The 22,144-nt window shown below is 38.5% G+C and overlaps 1 protein-coding gene across 1 annotated transcript in view; it reads right to left on the bottom strand.

Moving 5' to 3' along the window:
- Nucleotides 1-3,420: 3,420 nt before the first annotated feature.
- The window catches only part of LOC124796497 (carboxylesterase 4A-like), a 344,155-nt gene continuing 325,431 nt past the window's right edge, over nucleotides 3,421-22,144 (bottom strand). The window contains exons 12-13 of the mRNA XM_047260703.1: nucleotides 21,825-22,045; nucleotides 3,421-3,877 (exon numbers count right to left, since the gene is read on the bottom strand). Coding sequence (XP_047116659.1) covers nucleotides 3,747-3,877; nucleotides 21,825-22,045 — 352 coding nt within the window. The 3' untranslated portion in view covers nucleotides 3,421-3,746. The remainder of the gene's footprint in view (nucleotides 3,878-21,824; nucleotides 22,046-22,144) is intronic.

Genomic DNA, 22,144 nt, shown 5'->3' with positions numbered 1-22,144 from the left:
GATCACCCAACATGAATCCCATCGAACATTTATGAAACATGACTGAGAGGTCAGTTTGTGGACAAAATCTTACACTGGCAACACTTTCACAGTTAAGAGTGGCTATAGAGGCAACGTGACTTAATATTTCTGCAGGGTACTTCCAACAACTAGTTGAGGCTATGCTACATTGAGTTGCTGCACTACACTGGGAAAAAGAAGGTACAACATGATATTAGGTGTCCCAGACTTTTGTCACCTCAGTGTACATCATATATATTAAGAATAAATACAGCCTATGACCATCTGAATGTTCATCAGTATAACGTGTAAAAATCTGAAGTAAACCAGTCAAGAACTTTTTGAAATTTTTATATATAAAGATCAGTCAAAAAGTTTCAAGATTTTTGCTAACAATGTTTTCCCTTTATATGTTACACTTATTAAAAAATATGTAACCTCTGTGTGTTTGAAAGTCCATTATTGTGCAAAAAGGTGAAGGAACTGGATGCGAACTTTTTAACATTTTTGGTAACAATGTTTGCCTTTTATACATTGTTGTTGTTGTTGTTGTTGTTGTTGTTGTTTGTGTCTTCAGTCCAGAGACTGGTTTGATGCAGCTCTCAATGCTACTCTATCCCATGCAAGCCTCTTCATCTCTGAATAACTATTGCAACCTACGTCCTTCTGAATCTGCTTAGCGTATTCATCTCTTGGTCTCCCTCTATGATTTTACCCTCCACGCTTCCCTCCAGTACTGGTTGTGCCACAAATTCCTCTTCTCCCTAATTTTATTCAGTACCTCCTCATCAGTTATGTGATCTACCCGACTATTCTTCAGCGTTCTTCTGTAGCACAACATTTTGAAAGCTTCTATTCTCTTCTTATCTAAACTGTTTATCATCCATGTTTTACGTCCATACATGGCTACACTCCATATAAATACTTTCAGAAAAGACTTCCTGACACTTAAATCAATACTCAATGTTAACAAATTTCTCTTCTTCAGGAATGCTTTCTTGACACAGCCAATATACATTTTATATCCTCTCTACTCCAGTCATCATCAGTTATTTTGCTTCCCAAATAGCAAAACTCATTCACTACTTTAACTGTCTCATTTCCCAATTTAATACCCTCAGAATCACCTGATTATACATTATACATGTATTTATAGATTGTATATATTAAGAATTGTATAGACTATTTCTGTTTGAATGTTCATTAACATATTGTTTAAAAATTTGGAGTAAATCAATTGAGAACTTTTTGAGATTTTTTGGTAACAGTGATTTCCCCTTGTATATTAGATGTATATTTATATAATGTTTATATTAAAAAAGTGTGTAGTCTACATCTATCTGGATGTTCATCACAAAATTGTGTAAAAATTTCAAGTAAATTGAACAAGTACTTTACAAGTTTTTTGGTAACAGCATAAAACAATGACTTTTTATATAGTAATATAGATTAAAACTGCAAAAGCTATCAACAATGAATTAACAACCGTCATTTATATTAGATTTTTCAAATTGTTAAATTTTTTCATTAGTTTGTTGATATAGCATAGGGCGATCAGAATCACTTCACAAATGCTAATTTGTTACAATCTCAAATGTATATTTAACAGAACAAAAATATAGGGAAATTGTGACCAGAGTGGAAGTCCTGTACAGCATGGATGTGAATGATGTATTTCATAGCACTTTGCACTTTATGTTTTATGTACCTGGAAGATGTATTATTATTATTATTATTATTATATCTAAAAAGAAAGATGATGAAACTTACCAAACAAAAGCGCTGGCAGGTCGATAGACACACTAACAAACACAAACACACACACAAAATTCTAGCTTTCGCAACCAATGGTTGCCTCGTCAGGAAAGAGGGAAGGAGAAGGAAAGACGAAAGGATATGGGTTTTAAGGGAGAGGGTAAGGAGTCATTCCAATCCCGGGAGCGGAAAGACTTACCTTAGGGGGGGAAAAGGACAGGTATACACTCGCACACACACACATATCCATCCACACATACACAGACACCCTTCAAATTAATGATATGAATATAATAGAGGGAAACATTCCAAGTGGGAAAAATATATCTAAAAAGAAAGATGATGAAACTTACCAAACAAAAGCGCTGGCAGGTCGATAGACACACTAACAAACACAAACATACACACAAAATTCTAGCTTTCGCAACCAATGGTTGCCTCGTCAGGAAAGAGGGAAGGAGAAGGAAAGATAAAAGGATATGGGTTTTAATGGAGAGGATAAGGAGTCATTCCAATCCCGGGAGCGGAAAGACTTACCTTAGGGGGGAAAAAGGACAGGTATACACTCGCACACACACACATATCCATCCACACATGGTGTCTGTGTATGTGTGGATGGATATGTGTGTGTGTGCGAGTGTATACCTGTCCTTTTTCCCCCCTAAGGTAAGTCTTTCCGCTCCCGGGATTGGAATGACTCCTTACCCTCTCCCTTAAAACCCATATCCTTTTGTCTTTCCTTCTCCTTCCCTCTTTCCTGACGAGGCAACCATTGGTTGCGAAAGCTAGAATTTTGTGTGTATGTTTGTGTTTGTTAGTGTGTCTATCGACCTGCCAGCGCTTTTGTTTGGTAAGTTTCATCATCTTTCTTTTTAGATATATTTTTCCCACGTGGAATGTTTCCCTCTATTATATTCATATCATTAATTTGGTGTCTGTGTATGTGTGGATGGATATGTGTGTGTGTGCGAGTGTATACCTGTCCTTTTTCCCCCCTAAGGTAAGTCTTTCCGCTCCCGGGATTGGAATGACTCCTTACCCTCTCCCTTAAAACCCATATCCTTTTGTCTTTCCTTCTCCTTCCCTCTTTCCTGACGAGGCAACCATTGGTTACGAAAGCTAGAATTTTGTGTGTATGTTTGTGTTTGTTAGTGTGTCTATCGACCTGCCAGCGCTTTTGTTTGGTAAGTTTCATCATCTTTCTTTTTAGATATATTTTTCCCACGTGGAATGTTTCCCTCTATTATATTCATATCATTATTATTATTATTATTATTATTATTATTATTATTATTATTATTATTATTATTATTATTATTATTATACCCTTCCAGTATCCTTGACCTGTACCAAGTAGAAAAAAGTATCTTCTTCAGCTGGAAGATGTGATCGTATTCTCTAGATACATTGCATTTTTTTCTGCAATTATCATAACAAAATGAAGAAAAATAAATTTTTGTTGCTCCATGATAGCAAACTTTGTAATTACAGCAGAAAAGTTTGTCAACAATTTGCCTTATTACATAACAGGGACTGAATGTTACTTTTCTGAACCATAACTGTAAATATCTATCATAAGCTGCTATGAAGACAAACAGTTTTACTGACTGAGAGTGAAAAAAACAATAATCAGTAAATAATTTTGTATTTAGTTACATTTCTTCCACACATTACAAATTATTTCCTTAGGAATGTAGAAATTGGAACTAAAGGCACAACTTCACATATGTCCATCTTAGTTCAAACAGATATAAACATTGGAATGAGTGAAGGTAGTAACTTTACTCCTTCCACTATTTATACTCTACCTAGGCACATCCAAGATCATATTTAGATTAAGGCAAGTCATAATTTTCCTAATGTCTAGTAAATTCAACAACTGTAAACATTATCATAATATACCATATTGATAACCACTTTGGTTTGATGTTACACTGTTAAGTAGAGTTCTAGTACAAGGCAAAATCAGATCTTTATTTTGTTGGAATATTTCAGAACAAATCACTCTGACGCTCCTTTGAACGATGTTTAAGTAGCACTAGACAGACCACTAGAACGACTAGTAACACAGTAACAATGCCAATCAGAGTGTAAACAGCACTGCGAAATGGTTGACTCTGGTCTGTAAAAAAGATGTAGTGTAATTAAAAGTTTGATAACTGGATTATGGATTATGAAGCGTGAGCGTGCGTTCTATTTACAGAAGTATGCTTATTAAATTAACTGTAATGAAGTATGCTCATTAAATTAACTGTAATGTTCTGAAGTGATAAAGATGTTAGATTTGTTTTCTGATATACTGAAATATACTGTGCTGCAGAAACCAAAAGCTAATGATATTTGATTATACATCCTGTAATTTCTTGAGTAACTAAAATATGCGTTAGTATTAATGATCTACATAAATGCAGGTCAGTAGATAACATATAATATAGTATCAATATATATCAACCCTTTCACTATTTCAACAAATTTGTTGGTAAATTAACATTTGATCAGGAATCAGATACATTTCCATGACAAAAACATTTAAGTAAGCCTCTCAGTTTGTCTTCACATATCAGCGGAGGGTGGGAAGAATTATTGTATAAATGTCTCAGTAAACACTGTAATTAGTCTGATCTTCTCTTCAGAGTCTCTGTGAGTGTGATATATAAGGGGCAGTGGTATATTCTAGATTTCTCACTTATTACCCCTTCTTGAAACATTGTAAATGGGCTTTTATGGCATAATTGGTGTCTACTTTCAAATATCTGTGAGTTCAGCAGGTTTCTCAGCATCTCCATGACACTCCCCCAAGGGTCAGATAAATCTGTTACCATTCAAGCTACCATTGTTTGTAAACACATCAAAAAAAAGGTTTGCATCACCCCAGTTCCCAGATATCCTGAAGATAGACATTGACTGTGGATATTGTATCATGGGCACAGTCCCTTTGACTGTTCCGAGATGTTACTAAACCTGCCCAGAGATGCAAACAACCATGCATGAGCAGTGCCTATTAGACTGAGGGGGTCCAACAGCCAATCAGTTCCAGTCATTCCACCAAGAAGGAGGTACACAGCTCATGTTTTCTGTATTTCAACCATGACTAGACAGTCAATACTGCGGTTCACTTGCATCTGCATTGTTACTTCATGCCAGGAAGGGCTCTCACAAGGGAAGTGTCCAGGCATCTCGGAGTGAACCAAAGTGATGTTGTTCAGACATGGAGGAGATACAGAGAGACAGGAATTGTCGATGACACGCCTCGCTCAGGCCGCCCAAGGGCTATTACTTCAGTGGATGGCAGCTACCTATGGATTATGACTCGGAGGAACCCTGACAGCAATGCCACCATGTTGAATAATGCTTTTCGTGCAGCCACAGGACGTTGTGTTATGACTCAAACTGTGTGCAATAGACTGCATGATGTGCAACTTCACTCCCAACATCTAGGGTGAGGTCCATCTTTGCAACCACGACACCATGCAACACGGTACAGATGGGCCCAACAACATGCCAAATGGACTGCTAGAATTGGCATCACATTCTTTCCACCGATGAGTGTCACATATGCCTTCATTCAGACAGTCATCGGAGACATGTTTGGAGGCAACCCAGTCAGGTTGAATGCCTTAGACACACTGTCCATTGAGTGCAGCATGGTGGAGGTTCCCTGCTATTTTGGGGTGGCATTATGTGTGGCCAACGTACACTGATGGTGGTTATGGAAGGCCCCGTATTGGCTGTATGATATGTGAATGCTGTCCTCTGACTGACAGGTGCAACCATATTGATTGCTTATTGGCAAGCCATTTGTCTTCATGGACGAAAATTCATGCTCTCATTGTGCACATATTATGAGTGACTTCCTTCAGGATAACGACATCACTCGACTAGAGTGGCCAGCATGTTCTCCAGATATGAACCCTATTGATCATGCCTGGGATAGATTGAAAAGGGCTGTTTATGGATGATATGATCCACCAACCACTCTGAGGGATCTAGGTCGAATCGCTGTTGAGGAGTGTGACAAGCTGGACCATCAATGCCTTGATGAACTTGTGGATAGTATGCCACAACAAATACAGGAATGCATCAATGCAAGAGGTTGTGCTACTGTGTATTAGAGGCACTGGTGTGTACAGCAGTCTGAACCACCATCTCTGAATGTCTCGCTGTGTGGTGGTACAACATGGAATGTTTGGTTTTCATGAGCAATAAAAAGTGCAGAAATGATGTTTACATTGATCTTTATTCAAATTTTCTGTACAGGTTTCGGAACTCTCAGAACCGAGGTGATGCAAAACCTTTTTTGATGTGTTCATACGTTCAGTATCTATTGATGGTCCTATTTGATATAGGTAATACACACGTGAGCAGTACGCTATGAAGAATGGCATCAGTGTTTTGTAAATATTCTCTTGCATTATAGATAATTGCATCATCTGAGGTTACTATTAACATTGTCTGCAAGGTCATTAATATACAACCTGATCAGCAAGGTTCCTAATACACTCGCCTATGGCACACCTGAAGTTTCTTCTATCTCTATTGATGTATCTCCATCCAAGATAATAAGCTGTGTCTTTCCTACCAGAAATTCCTCAATCCAATCACAAATACAAATGATAACCCACATGATCATACATTCATTAATAAGTGTGTACTGAGTCAAATGCTTTCTTTGATGTCAAGAAATACTTCATCTACCTGACTGTCTTAATGCATAACTTCCCGGATGTCATGTGAAAAAAACACAGGTTGGATTTCGCATAACCAATCCAACCTACAAATATATATCAATGTTATTGGATGCTAGTTTTCTGGACCACTTCTGCATTTTAGCAATTTCAGATTTTTGTTAACACTATTTTCACTAGTAACTACTTACCTCATCTCCGCAGTGGTGTGCGAAATTAAACCAGAAAAAGTAAAAACTAGTTTATTTGTTTTGTAATTGAGACAGTTTTATACCCAATCAAAACTGATAATTTTAATGATGACGAGAGATTTTGACAGAGAGTCCATCTTAAAAATTTCATGTACAACTATGAGGGAAATAGACAGACTCAGATTGTGTTCTTTGGCTACAGATTGCATAGCACACTAAAATAAACACTGATAACACTTTTCAGAATTACATCCTTATTATGTACCCATGAAGTATTAATTTTGTAACTGAGAAGTACTTAACAACTTTGGAATCAAATAAAATAACACTTTTCTGAAGGAAGAATTGACTTCATTTTTGGCTGGGAATAAAATATTAAACATTTTATTCTGCAGACATGTAATATAACTCTATGGTTGCAGGACTCTGAATAATTCCAAAATCCTCCCCTTTTGCTGTCCTTCATTTTTCTCATGAAAAATGAAATGCAAGTATGCAAAGCTAGAGTCTAATATCATTTTATAAATTCCTGTCACTGTTTTGCTCATTGTTTTATTTTTATTTTTACGTTGTTAAAAAAGAAAGATTACCGTTTAATATTCCATTGATGATGAAGCCATTAGAGATGGATTATGCTATAAAAATAAAATAATGTTCTTTGGCTCCACCTATGGAAATCACATGAAATTCTTACAGTACATAATTATGGTGGATTGTATGAGATGTGATTTTACAGACAAGTGATAGATCACTAGACTCTTACTAAGCTGGTCATTGCTTGTATATATGGGTGCTGGTTAGTGGAAGTACCATATTATTGAGAGTATCTAAAATTTAGTTCAAACACATGGGGACCATACTTTATTAAGTCCAAATATACTATCATTTTCATAGAAACTTAATCCTTGGGTGTGTACATAACTGTACATTCATTATGAAACATGCCCCAAATATTTAACTGTTACGCTGAAGCAGTATGATGGTGACCTGTTCTTTCCCACAATCACTTCACAAGCATTACATCAGTACTGCATGTGTGTGATTGTTACATAAGATGTCTGCAGCTTCAGCACTAGCATGATGAGAAATCTTCATGCCCTCTCTGCCAATGCCATTTTCTTCATCAAATTCATCATTACTATCCTGCATGCTTTTGATTATTTCTTCATCAGCTGAAGTTTGGTTTATCTCACAGTTTTCCATATTCAGCCGCTTGGCAACATCATCTTCATGATTTTTCCTACTCCTGTAAGCTTGTGGAACTTCGTCAGTGTACAGAGAGTCAGGAACACAAGCTTCTGATTTGACTGGCTCATCACTGTCACTCAGTACTAGCTACAACTCTGCTTCAATGGATGGTCAGATTTTCTTCCAGCTCTTCATTATGGTAGCTTTCTCCACTTTATTCCATGCTTTTGCTTTTTGGAAAACATCATCACGTAAGTTGATTGATTTCCGTTTTTTCCATATAGTTCTTTCCACATTCATTCATCAAGGAAACAAGAAGTGCATGTCAATAGCTTTTGGTGAAAGCTTTTTCTTTTTCAGCTCTTTTCTCACAGCTGGTACAATGTTTTGTGGAACCACCAAGAAAATATTTCTCTGTATGCTCTCGCTCTCTCTCTCTCTCTCTCTCTCTCTCTCTCTCTCTCTCTCTCTCTCTCTCTGTCTCTCTCTATCTATCTATCTATCTACCCCTTCTCTTTCTTCTTAACACAAATTGCACTTTTAGCATATTTCTGCCACTATGTTGAAAATAATGTGGATGTTAGGATTTCCCAAGCACAACGAGTGGTAGTTATGATTCCCACATGTGTTACAAGACACCATTAGTGTTATCCACTGTTCTTTTTCTTGCTTGGCAGCTAATATTATTTAAGGAAACATCTTGTAAAAGAGGCCAGTTCCATCAGTATTGTGTGAGGAATCTCTAGAAACTGTTCTGCACCTTTTTTGCCAGCTGAGCAACTTTCCCCAGTGACTGTCAGCTGCTGCAAGTTGTGTAGTCTTTTTTCTTCTTGATAGACAACCCTCCCTTGCTTCAAGTAAGTCACTGCCATCAAGCTGTTTGTTAACTGCGGCTGCCCTTCCCTTTATTATCGGGCCACTGATTGAAATTCCTTCACTGCATTGTTGTACAAACCATTCATAAACAGCTATATGCAGTTCTTCATTCTCACTCTTTAGCACAACCATCTGTTTACCCAACTCACTTTCCATTTGAGTTGCATATTGTCAAATAATGTCTTCTTTTTGATGTGATAATTAGTTGCTCATCCAAAATTGTACTCAGCAGTAATGACTTTCTGGGAAGAACCTCGTTTCAACTTATCTTAAGTTTAAGAGTTTCCGCTTGAGGTCTAACGTGACATGTTTCCTTTGAGTACCCCTGATACTGATATGTGAAGAAAACTGCAATTTGAAATCTCTGTGGCATTGTTAAACATCATAATTAAGTAAAAACATTGTTGTACATGGTAATTCATTGTTGTGCATGTCATTGCTGCCCAAGTGGTGACTGGAGGCCAGATGTGGGGGTGAATTACTGAGAGGCTGCACCCCTGAGGGCAGGATTAGCAAGAGTTTGATGTAACTGTGTTCAAGGGACATACAGAAGCAAAGAAGATGGGGTAAATGAAAAACATAGGTATTTATACATTGCCGGACATTAAAACTGCGACACCGGAAGGAATAAGAATTTAAAATTTTACTTTCTGTACAAATACAATATAGTAGAAAAAATACTTGACTATATTTCTAGGTGCTTTGGGGTTGTACAGGAAGCACAATTTAATAAGCAGAGCTGTCACATCTGGCAACAACAATGGTTCCTATTAGTCTGGGCACTGAGCTGAACTGATATTGGTCAACCATTTGGAGTGTGACAACTGGTGTTCAAATTCCAGCTATAAGAATCAGAGGTGATCATGTTGTGTACTGAATGGCACCCCATCCATCATACTAGATGCTGGGCCTTTACAACATTGGTGAATGCAATCTGGCATCATTCTTTTCTCACATACAGATACATACATTGTGATAAAGATGATGTGGTGCTACTCCTCCCGTGCTCAGTGTTGTCATTGTGTGTGCCGCTTTTAGTGCTCCTCTTTCTGCTGCCACATCAAGGGAAGAAGCAACAATGGTCACTGTACTAACAGTCTGCACTGTTCTACATGCCATCCCGTTGTCCAGGTGGATACTTGAGTTGCTGCAACTGAGCCCATTCTATGACTCAAGGTATGTGACACGTGTGTACAATTCTGCATGGTCCAGTGAACTATATGTCTGTCCTCTCAGGTCTTACATGACTTGGAGTATGGTCCTTCTGAACCCATTGATTCCATATTCACTTCACAGTTATCAAATCCTGACTAATATTAATTGTCTTGCTAGGGTATGTTCCTACAGCTGTCAAATATGTATGTATGCTGGTAGAAATTACTGTCTGTCTTCCTCTATATGCAGACTGTAGATAGTATTACTCCTACATAGTTCGGTGGTTTAGATGGTGTGCTAAATATATGTGAATCCTAGCACGTACTGCAGGCAGCTCATAAGAAAGTTTGCAAGGGATGAAGTAAGGTGTGGAGAAAGCAGTGCTTCCTCGTACTCCTTTCTATCCCCACAGCAACCTACATGTGGAATGCAATATTAGATATCCAAAAAACATTGCCCGACTAGTAGACTTCATTGTCAGCCTTGCTACATTGTGTATTGTTGTTCGCATTCAATTAGTATATATGTTACTGTAATAGTAAGATGATTGGTAAATCCAAGGATTAACTGTTGAAACTTAAGACTTATCACAGTGTGTTAAAAGTCTGAAATTTCTAATTATATTTATAGATTTCGAACTTTTACCAATAGACATTGGTAAATCTTACAATGTACCCATACCAACTGGTAAAACCATATCCATTTGGGAAAAAAAAGAAAAAAAAAAAAAAAAAAAGGAAACAGCTTAGCAATTTATTGAAATAGTTTGTATTTATTGTGAATTTATGTATTTTAAACATTCTTGCATTCCAGTGTGATTGTAATGAGCAGTATTCCATATTAGTAAAAAATGTTGTAAAAAGTGTTACCTTGTGAATGTTAATTTTTGTTACAACAGGGCTGACTACTCTGGCATTTCATTTACATAGTATGGAAGATGATTTACTGAAGCACTTTTTAAGTTGAACAATTTTTTCAGCAATTGCACTTTTTGAAGCCTTGTCGTCCAATAAAAGATTGTTTTGCAACCATTTGCCATAGACTAATTTCTTCTCTTGGTACTTCTTCAATGTTGATAAAATATTCCTTGATTCCTAGTATACAATGACTTCTGTTTACCAGCTTTGGTACCAAGTTGATAAAATTGATCATCCTGAATATTTTTCACTACTGCTATTATAGATTTACATCAATTTTTGCCCTGTCTACATCTGATACTTTAATTCTCACCTTCTGTCCAACTGAAGGTTTTGGAATTTTGTTACATGAGGCTGCTTTCATTTTCTTTGCCTGCAATTGAAGACCTTCTTTGACAGCTTCTTGGATCTGTTTCACTTTATTAACACTGTTGGAAGTTGTCAGAATCTCGTCATAACTAATAGCTGGTGCTGGGGTCTTGTTGTTAACTATCGACAAATCCTATCTCTCTGGTGCTTCCTCACCTGCAGCAACTGCACTTTCTACCTCCGTTCCTTCTGTTACAGTTCTTGGTTCATTGGCATCAATTTCTTGGCCATCATTTTCAAATTCCTGTGAGTCAGTGGAAGTGATGTTTAACATTGTTTCCAAGTCTTCTTCAGTGTTTATATTTTTTATTAAATCATGTGGAACAACTGAGGTCGCAATGCCCATTTTCATTGTAACCCCAAACATGGCTTCATATGGTGAACATCTGGTCCCTTCATGATAAGCCCAGTTTTTCATTGCTTGCACAAACCTCAGCCCTTCAGGCCATTTTGAAGTTTTATTTGTTTCTTTCCAAGTTGGTAACATATTTTCGATATCTTGATTTGCTGTTTCAACTGATCCCTGAGACTGACTGTGCCTTGGCTTCCTGTGGACTGTCTTTATATCGTTCCACAACTCACATAAACTTTGTATGACTCGGTTACAAAACTCTCTACCATTATCAGAATGAAGTATACTTGGGGCACCAAAGGTGGTAAAAATGTCCACAAGATGATATGCTACTTCATCAGCCTCTTTTGAAGTTAGTGTGTGGAGGATAACAAATTTTATCAAATGATCATATAAAAGTATGAACTTAGACTTATTGTCTGGGTTTAAGTCAATTTGGTATTGTGAATTCATTGCACTTTTGTATGATAGATTTCACCACAATGCCTCTTTCAAATGTTTATTGCTTTTTCTGACATGGTTCACATAATCTTAAATAAGTAGCGATTGATACAACAGTCACATTCTTGTACTTATGGTTCAGTTCCACAATCATCCGTGTTGGGCTGCCATGGCCTATAGCAATGTGAGTCTCATGTAGTATATTTAACAGTTCATCAAAACGAACGTAGTAATGAATTTTTTCTTTTCCGGCAGACATCAGTGCTACGAGTTTCTCTTCACCTCTTTTCTTACTGGAAATGATTTTTGCATTTCTCACTTCACTTAGTAGAATATATTATTGCTCAGCAGCTGCATGAAAGTTGTTGTCCTCCTTCTTATTCACTGATTCACTTAAAAGTTCGTAAAATCATTTATGCATAAAATCACTCATTCTGTTGCAAAGCTGCAGAAGAAAGAGCACTAAAATGAGTCGCAAAGATGACCATATGTACGATGCTCAACACTGACTGAAACTATGCAACGGTGAGCAGACTGAGAGCTTGTAATTGCCAACAAAGAAACTTACCTGAACACAAAATTGGCAACAATGAAACTTGTCTGAGTCTGCATGACGGAGGCAGGAGTCTTTGATCCAGCTTTTACCAGTTTGCATTGGTAAATCCTAACATTTACGAATGTCTCTTGATAAAAGTTCGAAATCTCTGCATATAATGAGAAATTTTGGACTTTTACCACACCGTGGTGGTAAATCTTAGGATTCACTGGTTAATTCTAGGATTTACCAACTATCTTAATTTTACAGTAACATGTGTAAAACGGCAATAAATACTCACATTGATTGATTTGTATGTTTTATACTCATAATAATAACTGTGTATGCATCTATTCACACGTTCGCTGCCACTGTAATTGGCCTTGTGTTGCCACGTAACCAATTATTTTTTTAATAGAATCCCAAACTGTATTGCTAAAAGTAATATAAAATTTATTTATTTTATAAGTAAAAGATAAAATTTACTCTCGTGACTCAATTTTTTTTTTTGGGGTGCACTAAGGTGCCAGTGGCATATCAGGCCGCATTCTGTAGTGGGTGGCCATGGACACACTAGTGGGTTTCGTTTATCTTTCCTGAAAATTGTGGCAGTTTAGAGTACTACATTTTTATTTTATATTCAAAAATAAAACAAAACATCCTACTGACAAACGACATATTTATTGAACAAAAATATAGTAGAAACAGCATTCAAAAACAAACACAAATTCTTGAAGAAACTTCTGAAATACAGTGTATGTCAAATCTCAGAAAAGATACGATCAAGAACTCTACCAATTACACTCAAACAAATAAGTATTAGAAGAAAACAATTTCATGGAATATTACTGGCAATTCCTTTCACATGAAATAAAGGGTCCTTTTTCCAATAGTCCTGCAGCTTCCTCATCTTTACATTGCCCATGTGCAGGAAAACTCCCAAGAACACTAACAATTCGCCAACCGTCACATCTTTCCAACAATTTATTCGTGATAGTTCTTTGGTTCCCACAGGAAGGAATAATTCAGTTGTGTTATGATTTGTTCCTTCTACAACTTTCAATAGAAATTTGTCCATCAGCAAAAGATGAAAATAATCTAAGGGAGTGTTTCCCTTTAGTTGAATTAGCAGTCCCTCATTTTTTATAAATGGGCAATTTACCATTCCAACTGGCTTGCATTCCCATGCAACACTTGTATCAGCTGCATTACCTCGTTACCACTCCTTCTGCCCTTTCCCTGTCACTTGGATTCACAGCCATTTCTACAGTCTCATCTAAAGCAAACTCGGCTCCGTCAGACTCTTCACTGGATTCCCACCCGTCCTCCCCACTGGCCAATTCTGTTTCCGAATCGCTTTCTTCTAATATTTGTAATAACTCCACATCCGTTAGTTTTTGTACGTTTATTGTGTCACATATTTTACATTTCTTAGGTTCTGAAGGGCCCGCCATGTCACGATTGTTTTCCATTTTCAGTCCCACAACAGAGAAAAACTGTAGGGAAAAATGTGAGCTGCACCCGTAAAAATTGAAAACAATACGTTTTTAGAGTGCCTGCACAATAAACCACACTGAATGGCTGTGCCGACTAAACCGTGGTGCCTCGCAACAGCTGAGTCTCTCGCCGGGCAGGTGCGTCCACGGCATGTTCACCAGTATCAGCCGGGCGTGCTGGTGCGCCGATGGCAGCGAACGTGTTAAAATACTTTTCCTTTGTCACCATATATGTTGCATCTTATTCACTCAAAATTTGTCAGTGGAGGCTTTCTGCTGTCTGTTTCTCTCAATTATGAAGGAGTATGTAGCTTTCTTGCACATTTCATATCACCTGTACATTTGAATATGGTTTTCTTGCCCATTTTTAGGGTTGCATAGGTAGAAATGAAACCCTTAGAGGTTCACTTTATTGTCATGTTTGTCAATCTGTTATGACTCCTTTTTCTAACAAGATGGTATAGATATTAAGTTGAAATTTATGTCAAGTACTAAGATCTATGGTCCCTTTGGTAGTATAAAATATTTAAGCTTATAAGTCAGTCTCTCAAAAGATATGGTCATTTGAGTTACATATTTGCAAACTCACTTGTCAAAATCTACAGGGTGCTTGCCATTGGCCCAGAATTATGAAATTTGGCAAGAACTAAGACATTACAATACAAATAAAGCAGAAATCAGGAAATTGGCAATTTGTAATTGTATAACATACTATTTTTTTGCCATTTCTTATCCATCTGTCTGTCTGTCTATTAAGACTCCTTTTTCTCAGGAATGGTTAGAGGTATCAAGTTGAAATTTATGTCGAATACTAAGGTCTATGGTTCTTTGGCAGTGTAAAACATTTAAGCTTACAAGTAGTGCAATCAAAAGGTACAACCATACGAGTTAAATATTTTTATACCCCCAAACTCGCACATTAAAACCCATACATGAACTAACCATATACATGATTAAGTCTGTATTGAACTCTCAGAATGCAAATCCTTTTTGTTCTTTCCTAGCTTTCTTCTTCTCCTTTTTTTGTTTTCTTTTCTTTTTTTGCATAAGAAAAATAAAGATTTTGACTGATATTGGTCAGGAAATAGTATTATGTTGTAAAGGTGTGATGATTTAATACACCATGCTCAGTTGGCAACACCGTATGGATTTTTTGCCCTCCTTGCAGCTTCAACACATGGCCCACAGTAGGTGCAATGGCTTGCCCCAGCACGTCAACCTGCCAACGCCCACAGTGCACAGGTCATACATTCTCTATGCCGCTCCTACCATTAGATGGAAGGCTTTACATAATTGATCGAAGCACCTCTAAGTACTTCCTCATTCATATAAGGTCAGATATTAGTAATATACAGAAGGACACAGCTGCAATACTAATCAGCACAACATCCCTACAGTTCTGCACCACAAATGAATTGCATATTGCTGTGCATGAAACCACTAACTGTACCTTGGAACTATGCCCAGAACAAAAGTTCTCTTGGACCTTCTTCATTACGGAACTGAGTGGACCAATGGTAGAAATTGACTTCCTACAGTACTTTCACCTCTTACCAGATTTAAGAAACGCAGTACTACTAAACTATGATACCCAAATGACTTACCCAGTGCTTTTGTACTGATGCCTCCTTGTCTACCAGAAACTAACTCATGCCCCATTGGGCATCAGCACCACAGTGATACATACCCTAACAACTCTCAGAGTGAATTATCATTTGGCACTACCTCCACCACACCCACTTTGGTCAGGCATACGTCATTGCCACTGTGATCCACAGACACACCATCAATGATGCCAAACACACCACACCAAACACAGGTCAGTGTGGTGCACTCTGCCTCTCTCAGCACATCAATGGAGTGTTACGTACCCTAACCGATCACTCATGAGTGAAAATTAAGCAATGTGCCATCTGAATTGGTAGAGTGTACTGAATCCTCATGACCCCCAGTCCACTGGTCTGAGAAAGAGCACTATAATTGGCACCATTATGGGCTGCAAAAGCAGTGGTTGACGAAATATTACAAACAAGGATAGTGTGCCCTTCAGATAGCCAGTGGGCTTCACCAATCACTTTTTTACAGAAAAAGAATGGTTCTGTGAGACTCTCAGTTATTACAGAGCTCTCAATGCTTGAACCATACACGATTGTTATCCCATCCTGAATATTCAAGATTTTACACATTCTCTCTCTAGTGCAGCTATTTTCATCATCATCAATTGCAGGAAAGCTTACCTCCAAGTATCCATGAGCCAAGATAATGTCTCTTAAGACAGCAATAATGACACCATTTGGACTTTTTAAGTTTCTTTTCAGACCTTATTGTCTGAAGAATGGAACTCGAACTTGGCACTGGTTCATCGACAGAATCCTGTTCAAATTGGACTTTTGTTATGCTTACCTGGATGATATCCTGATATTTTCTGTCATTCTGCATGAACACAAATGGTATCTCTGACTAATTGTCATGCCCTTCAGGATGCAAGTGTGTTCATAAAAAAGGATAAAATACAATTGCAAAAAATGGAAGCAACCTTCCTTCGACGCATACTAAATGCTACAGAAAATTTATCTGACATGACACTTTGGATCAAGGCTACTAGGTAGAAGCAGTGTTTCGATTTCTGAAAAGCATTCAACTCAGTACCACACCTACACTTATTGTCAAAAGTATGATCTCATGGGGTATCAAGTGAAATTTGTGACTGGATTGAGGACATTTTAGAAGGGAGGACAAAGCATATTATCTCAGATGGAGAGTCATCGTCACATGTAGACATAACATCAGGTGTGCCCCAAGAAAGTGTGTTGGGACCCTTGCTGTTTATGATATATATTAAAGACCTTGCCAACAATATTAATAGTAAAATCAGGCTTTTTGTAAATAGTGCAGTTATCTGTAATGAAGTAGTCAGAAAAAAGCTGCATAAATATACAGTCAGATCTTGATAAGATTTCAACTTGGTGTGGCTACTTGTTCTAAATGTTCAGAAATATAAAATTTTGCTCTTCACAAAATGAAAAAACAAAGTATACTATGACTATAATATCAATTAGTCACTTTTGGAATTGGCCAACTCATACAAATATCTGGGTGTAACGATCTGTAGGGATATGAAATGGAATGATCACATTTATTCAGTCATGGGTAGAGCAAGCGTAGACTGGGGAGGAAGTGCAACCAGTCCACAAAGGAGACTGCTTACAAGTCACTTGTGTGACCAGTTCTATAGAATATTGCTCAAGTATGTGAGACCCATACCAGACAGGACTTAAAGCAAATACAGCAAATACTGAACGTATGCAGAGGATGGCAGCACAAATGGTCACAGGTTTGTTTAATCTTGGGAGAGTGTCACAGAGATACTGAAGGAACTGAAAGGGCCGACTCTTGAAGACAGATGTAAACTATACAAAGAAAGCCTATTAACAAAGTTTCCATAACCAGCTTTAAATGATTACGCTAGAGATGTACAACAATCCCCTACCTATCACTCACATAGGGATTGTGAGGATAAGATTAGTATAATTACTGCATGCACAGAGGCATTCAGACAATTGTTCTTCCCATGCTCCATATGTGAATGGAACAGCAAGAAGCCCTAATAACTGGTACAATGGGCCGTGCCCTCTGCCATGCATCTAATGGTGGTTTGTGAAGTACAGATGTAGAGGTAGATGTAGATGTAGAATCAAACCCACTTCAGAATGAATGGGTCTCATTATGCAGTTACCACTTCTGCAGAATTACCATGAACTAGCCTGCTTTCTAGGCATCATAAATTTCTATCGGTATCTACTGCCAAATGTGGCAGCAATACAAGTCACTCTCATCACTCTCTCACCAGACTGAATACAAAGCTCAAAGAAAAACAGAGTGGACTGTCAAAATGTGAGAAGCACTCAGACTATCTAGAGATGGTCTGGCTAAAAAGCAATGACTTTGACACACAAGACATCTGATGCATACCTCACTGTTATTAGAAACACTATTGATTCAGCCACTAGAGTGTTCTTGCAATAAGTTGTGGTTGGCAAAGCACAAACGCTACGCTTCTTCTCCAAAAAATCACAGCCTTGCAGTTGAAATTGTCTGCATTCATGAATTACATGCTGTTTATGATGTAGTTAAACATTTTAGAGGAAATATTGAAGAAAGATATGTTGTCATCTATATGTATCACGAGCCAGTTACAGATGCTATACAGCACCCCTCAAAAGACATTAGCCCTCTTTGCTTCCATCATCTCAATCTTATACCATGGTATACAGTGGACATCTGCCATCTACATGGTGTTGACAACATAGCTGCAGATTACCTTTCATAGGTCAATGTCATTTCTCTACAACTGGAGTATGACCTATTAAGAGAAGAACAGAACCAGGATGTGACCATCACAGGTTTACTGAAAATCAGTTCCACCAACCTTCACATAGAATGGTGGACAGCCCTGGGACCAACAGACAGATACTATGTGATGTCTCTGAGCAGAATTTGGCCATTAGTTGCCACATCCATATGCCACACAATTTTCAAACAATTGCACTATCTGGTGCACTGTGGTGTTGAGCCAACAGTACAGCTCATAACTTAATGCTCCATATGGCCCAACATTAAATGTGACTGTTGCACCTGGACACCAGCTTGCCTGGTATGTCAGCACAGCAAAGCTGCTTGTCATACACAGCCTCAACTACGTCACTTTGATATACCATGAGCATGATTCTGACACATGCATTTAGGGCTCATAGGCCTCCTTCTGGATTCAGAAGGGTATAAATACTTACTATTAATTTCTGATGTACTTTCTTGTTGACTAGAAGCAGTCTCAACGAAAGACATTACAGTAGAGTCAACAGCTAGTGAATTTATCTGTACTTGGACTGCTAGATTCAGCTACAGGCTGATCAAGGAAGACAATTCGAGTCCATGCTATTCTACATGCTCTGCAGTCTCTGTTGCATTATGCACAGTCGTATGACAGTGTTTCACCCCCAGAGTAATGAACTTGTTGAGAGATAGCTTAGAACCCTCCAAGTCAAACTCATATGCCATGGAGGGCTGTAGATGGAAGCTTTGCCAAGGATACCTACTAGGTTTTTGCATGGCATTGAAAGAAGCTTCCCCACCAGTTATGTTGTAAACAATTTTCACAGGTTTGCCACTAGATGACATTGTGCAAATCCTACAATATTTCCTCGGAGCAACTGTCCAACACCTTCAGGTGGCTGAACCTTGCTGGTGGCTAGGTATGACTGCCATGACCTAGCACCAGCACGGTTCAACCACCTGAAGATGTCAGACAGTTGCTCCGAGCAAGTATTGTGGAATTTGCACAATGTCATCAGGCCACAAAACCATGAGGACTATTTGCAAGATCTGCACAGATCATTGGCATAAATCTTACACGGAGAGTCTCTCATCCTTCTGGAAGAATTTGTTTTACTGACCGAGCCATTGAACGAGCAGTTCTATTGGCACTATTCCAGTGGGGGAAGAGGCACATCAACAACATTCAGGTGCCTCCACTGATCCCACATACTTCACTCTGAAAGTTTTTGTGCACAGGGCGCTACGTAACGCGAATTTTTAACGCTATAGTGCAATATGATTTGGCCAGCTTTGCAGACATCCAACTCAGGTCCGAACAAAGTTGTAAAATGGACATGCAGAAGACCAACCTGGACCCCAAGTGGCCAATCAGCTTCACACTTAACATACAAGCCTTTGATCTTGATGATATCATTGCAATATTTGTAGACAATGACCTGATAGCAGACGCCATGTCCTGTGGACGCCGTGTTCTGCTCTTCAGTCAGCCACAACACAGTTGGTCAGTTGCACTTGTGCTGTGCAATCTCATTCAGTGATACCAGGCATCCACTGCTCCTCCCAGTGCTCCGCACTATGGGAGTGGGGTGGGGGTGGGGGTGCCACTCTGGGATATTAGCTTTGGTGATATCTCTGAACTCATACAGTGGAATAGGATACCTGTGTTCATTTTAGAACTTGTGACTCTGTGGATGTATTGTATGATGTACAATACAAAATAAAGTATTATTGTCTCACCAGTGTGTTGTCTTTACTATAGGCATGTTTCCTGCTCCCAGTAGGCATATCTATCACACGTACAGGGTTATTACAAACGATTGAAGCGATTTCACAGCTCTACAATAACTTTATTATTTCAGATATTTTCACAATGCTTTGCACACACATACAAAAACTCAAAAAGTTTTTTTAGGCATTCACAAATGTTCGATATGTGCCCCTTTAGTGATTCGGGAGACATCAAGCCGATGATCAAGTTCTTCCCACACTCGGCGCAGCATGTCCCCATCAATGAGTTCGAAAGCATCGTTGATGTGAGCTCGCAGTTCTGGCACGTTTCTTGGTAGAGGAGGTTTAAACACTGAATCTTTCACATAACCCCACAGAAAGAAATCGCATGGGGTTAAGTCAGGAGAGCGTGGAGGCCATGACATGAATTGCTGATCATGATTTCCACCACGACCGATCCATCGGTTTTCCAATCTCCTGTTTAAGAAATGCCAAACATCATGATGGAAGTGCGGTGGAGCACCATCCTGTTGAAAGATGAAGTTGGCGCTGTCAGTCTCCAGTTGTGGCATGAGCCAATTCTCCAGCATGTCCAGATACACGTGTCCTGTAACATTTTTTTTGCAGAAGAAAAAGGGGCCGTAAACTTTAAACCGTGTTATTGCACAAAACACGTTAACTTTTGGCGAATTGCAAATTTGCTGCACGAATGCATGGTGATTCTCTACTGCCCAGATTCGCACATTGTGTCTGTTCACTTCACCATTAAGAAAAAATGTTGCTTCATCACTGAAAACAAGTTTCGCACTGAACGCATCCTCTTCCATGAGCTGTTGCAACCACGCTGAAAATTCAAAGCGTTTGACTTTGTCATCGGGTGTCAGGGCTTGTAGCAATTGTAAACGGTAAGGTTTCTGCTTTAGCCTTTTCCGTAAGATTTTCCAAACCGTCGGCTATGGTACGTTTAGCTCCCTGCTTGCTTTATTCGTCGACTTCTGCGGGCTACGCATGAAACTTGCCCGCACGCGTTCAACCGTTTCTTTGCTCACTGTAGGCCGACCCATTGATTTCCTCTTACAGAGGCACCCAGAAGCTTTAAACTGCACATACCATCGCCGGATGGAGTTAGCAGTTGGTGGAACTTTGTTGAACTTCGTCCTGAAGTGTCGTTGCACTGTTACGACTGACTGATGTGAGTGCATTTCAAGCACGACATACGCTTTCTCGGCTCCTGTCGCCATTTTGTCTCACTGTGCTCTCGAGCGCTCTGGCGGCAGAAACCTGAAGTGCGGCTTCAGCCGAACAAAACTTTATGAGTTTTTCTATGTATCTGTAGTGTGTCGTGACCATATGTCAATGCATGGAGCTACAGTGAAATGACATGCACCATTCTTCTGCAGAGTATGTCACAATGTTGCATTCCTGTCATTCTCCTCAGCAGTGAACGATAGCACACTTGATGCCAACATCTGTTGCATGTTGCCTTCATGGTGCTGAAATTTTAATGGCCATTGCTCTTACATATGCTGCACCTTGATGTTCTTACACATCCTTTATTTTAACACTATGGCTCAACACTGATAAGATATTGCTTAATTTACATCATTAATCATAGAACTGAGGATCTGTACTATTAAAAGGCCTACTGATATTTATGCTAACAAACAACACATTTAATAAATGTGTACGCAAACATATTCTGAAAAATGTGTAAAGGGATGAAAATTAGTCAAATTGAAAGACTGTGGGAATTTATAATTCAAATTCGTATGTGTAAAATGTTAATTTGTGGTGTATATACCTGTCAAACCTGATCGTGGTCCAGAATCATAAGCAGAAGGTGGAGATTGACCCATACTGCCAAGTTTAGGCAATAACTTGTTCCAGAAAGCAGCTGTTTTTGCAAGGTTTCTAGTAGTGCCTACAGTGTTTCCAGCTGTCAGAACACGGCTGTATATGTCATCGGGTGTTGCTCTCCTCCATGGGAATGTGTAACTGTATGAAGTTTCTTGAAGAGGATTTCTGAAACAAATAAAACTGCTAGTAGAGGTTGAATATTATTTCTTGCTTGAAATATTTATTTAATTTAATACATATTCTATGGATCTGCAGTATTATTGT

The sequence above is a fragment of the Schistocerca piceifrons genome, chromosome 1, assembly GCF_021461385.2.
Source record: "Schistocerca piceifrons isolate TAMUIC-IGC-003096 chromosome 1, iqSchPice1.1, whole genome shotgun sequence".
Lineage (NCBI taxonomy): Eukaryota > Metazoa > Arthropoda > Insecta > Orthoptera > Acrididae > Schistocerca > Schistocerca piceifrons.
Note: the sequence above shows the minus strand (reverse complement) of the source record. Positions and strands in the feature narration are given on the sequence as shown.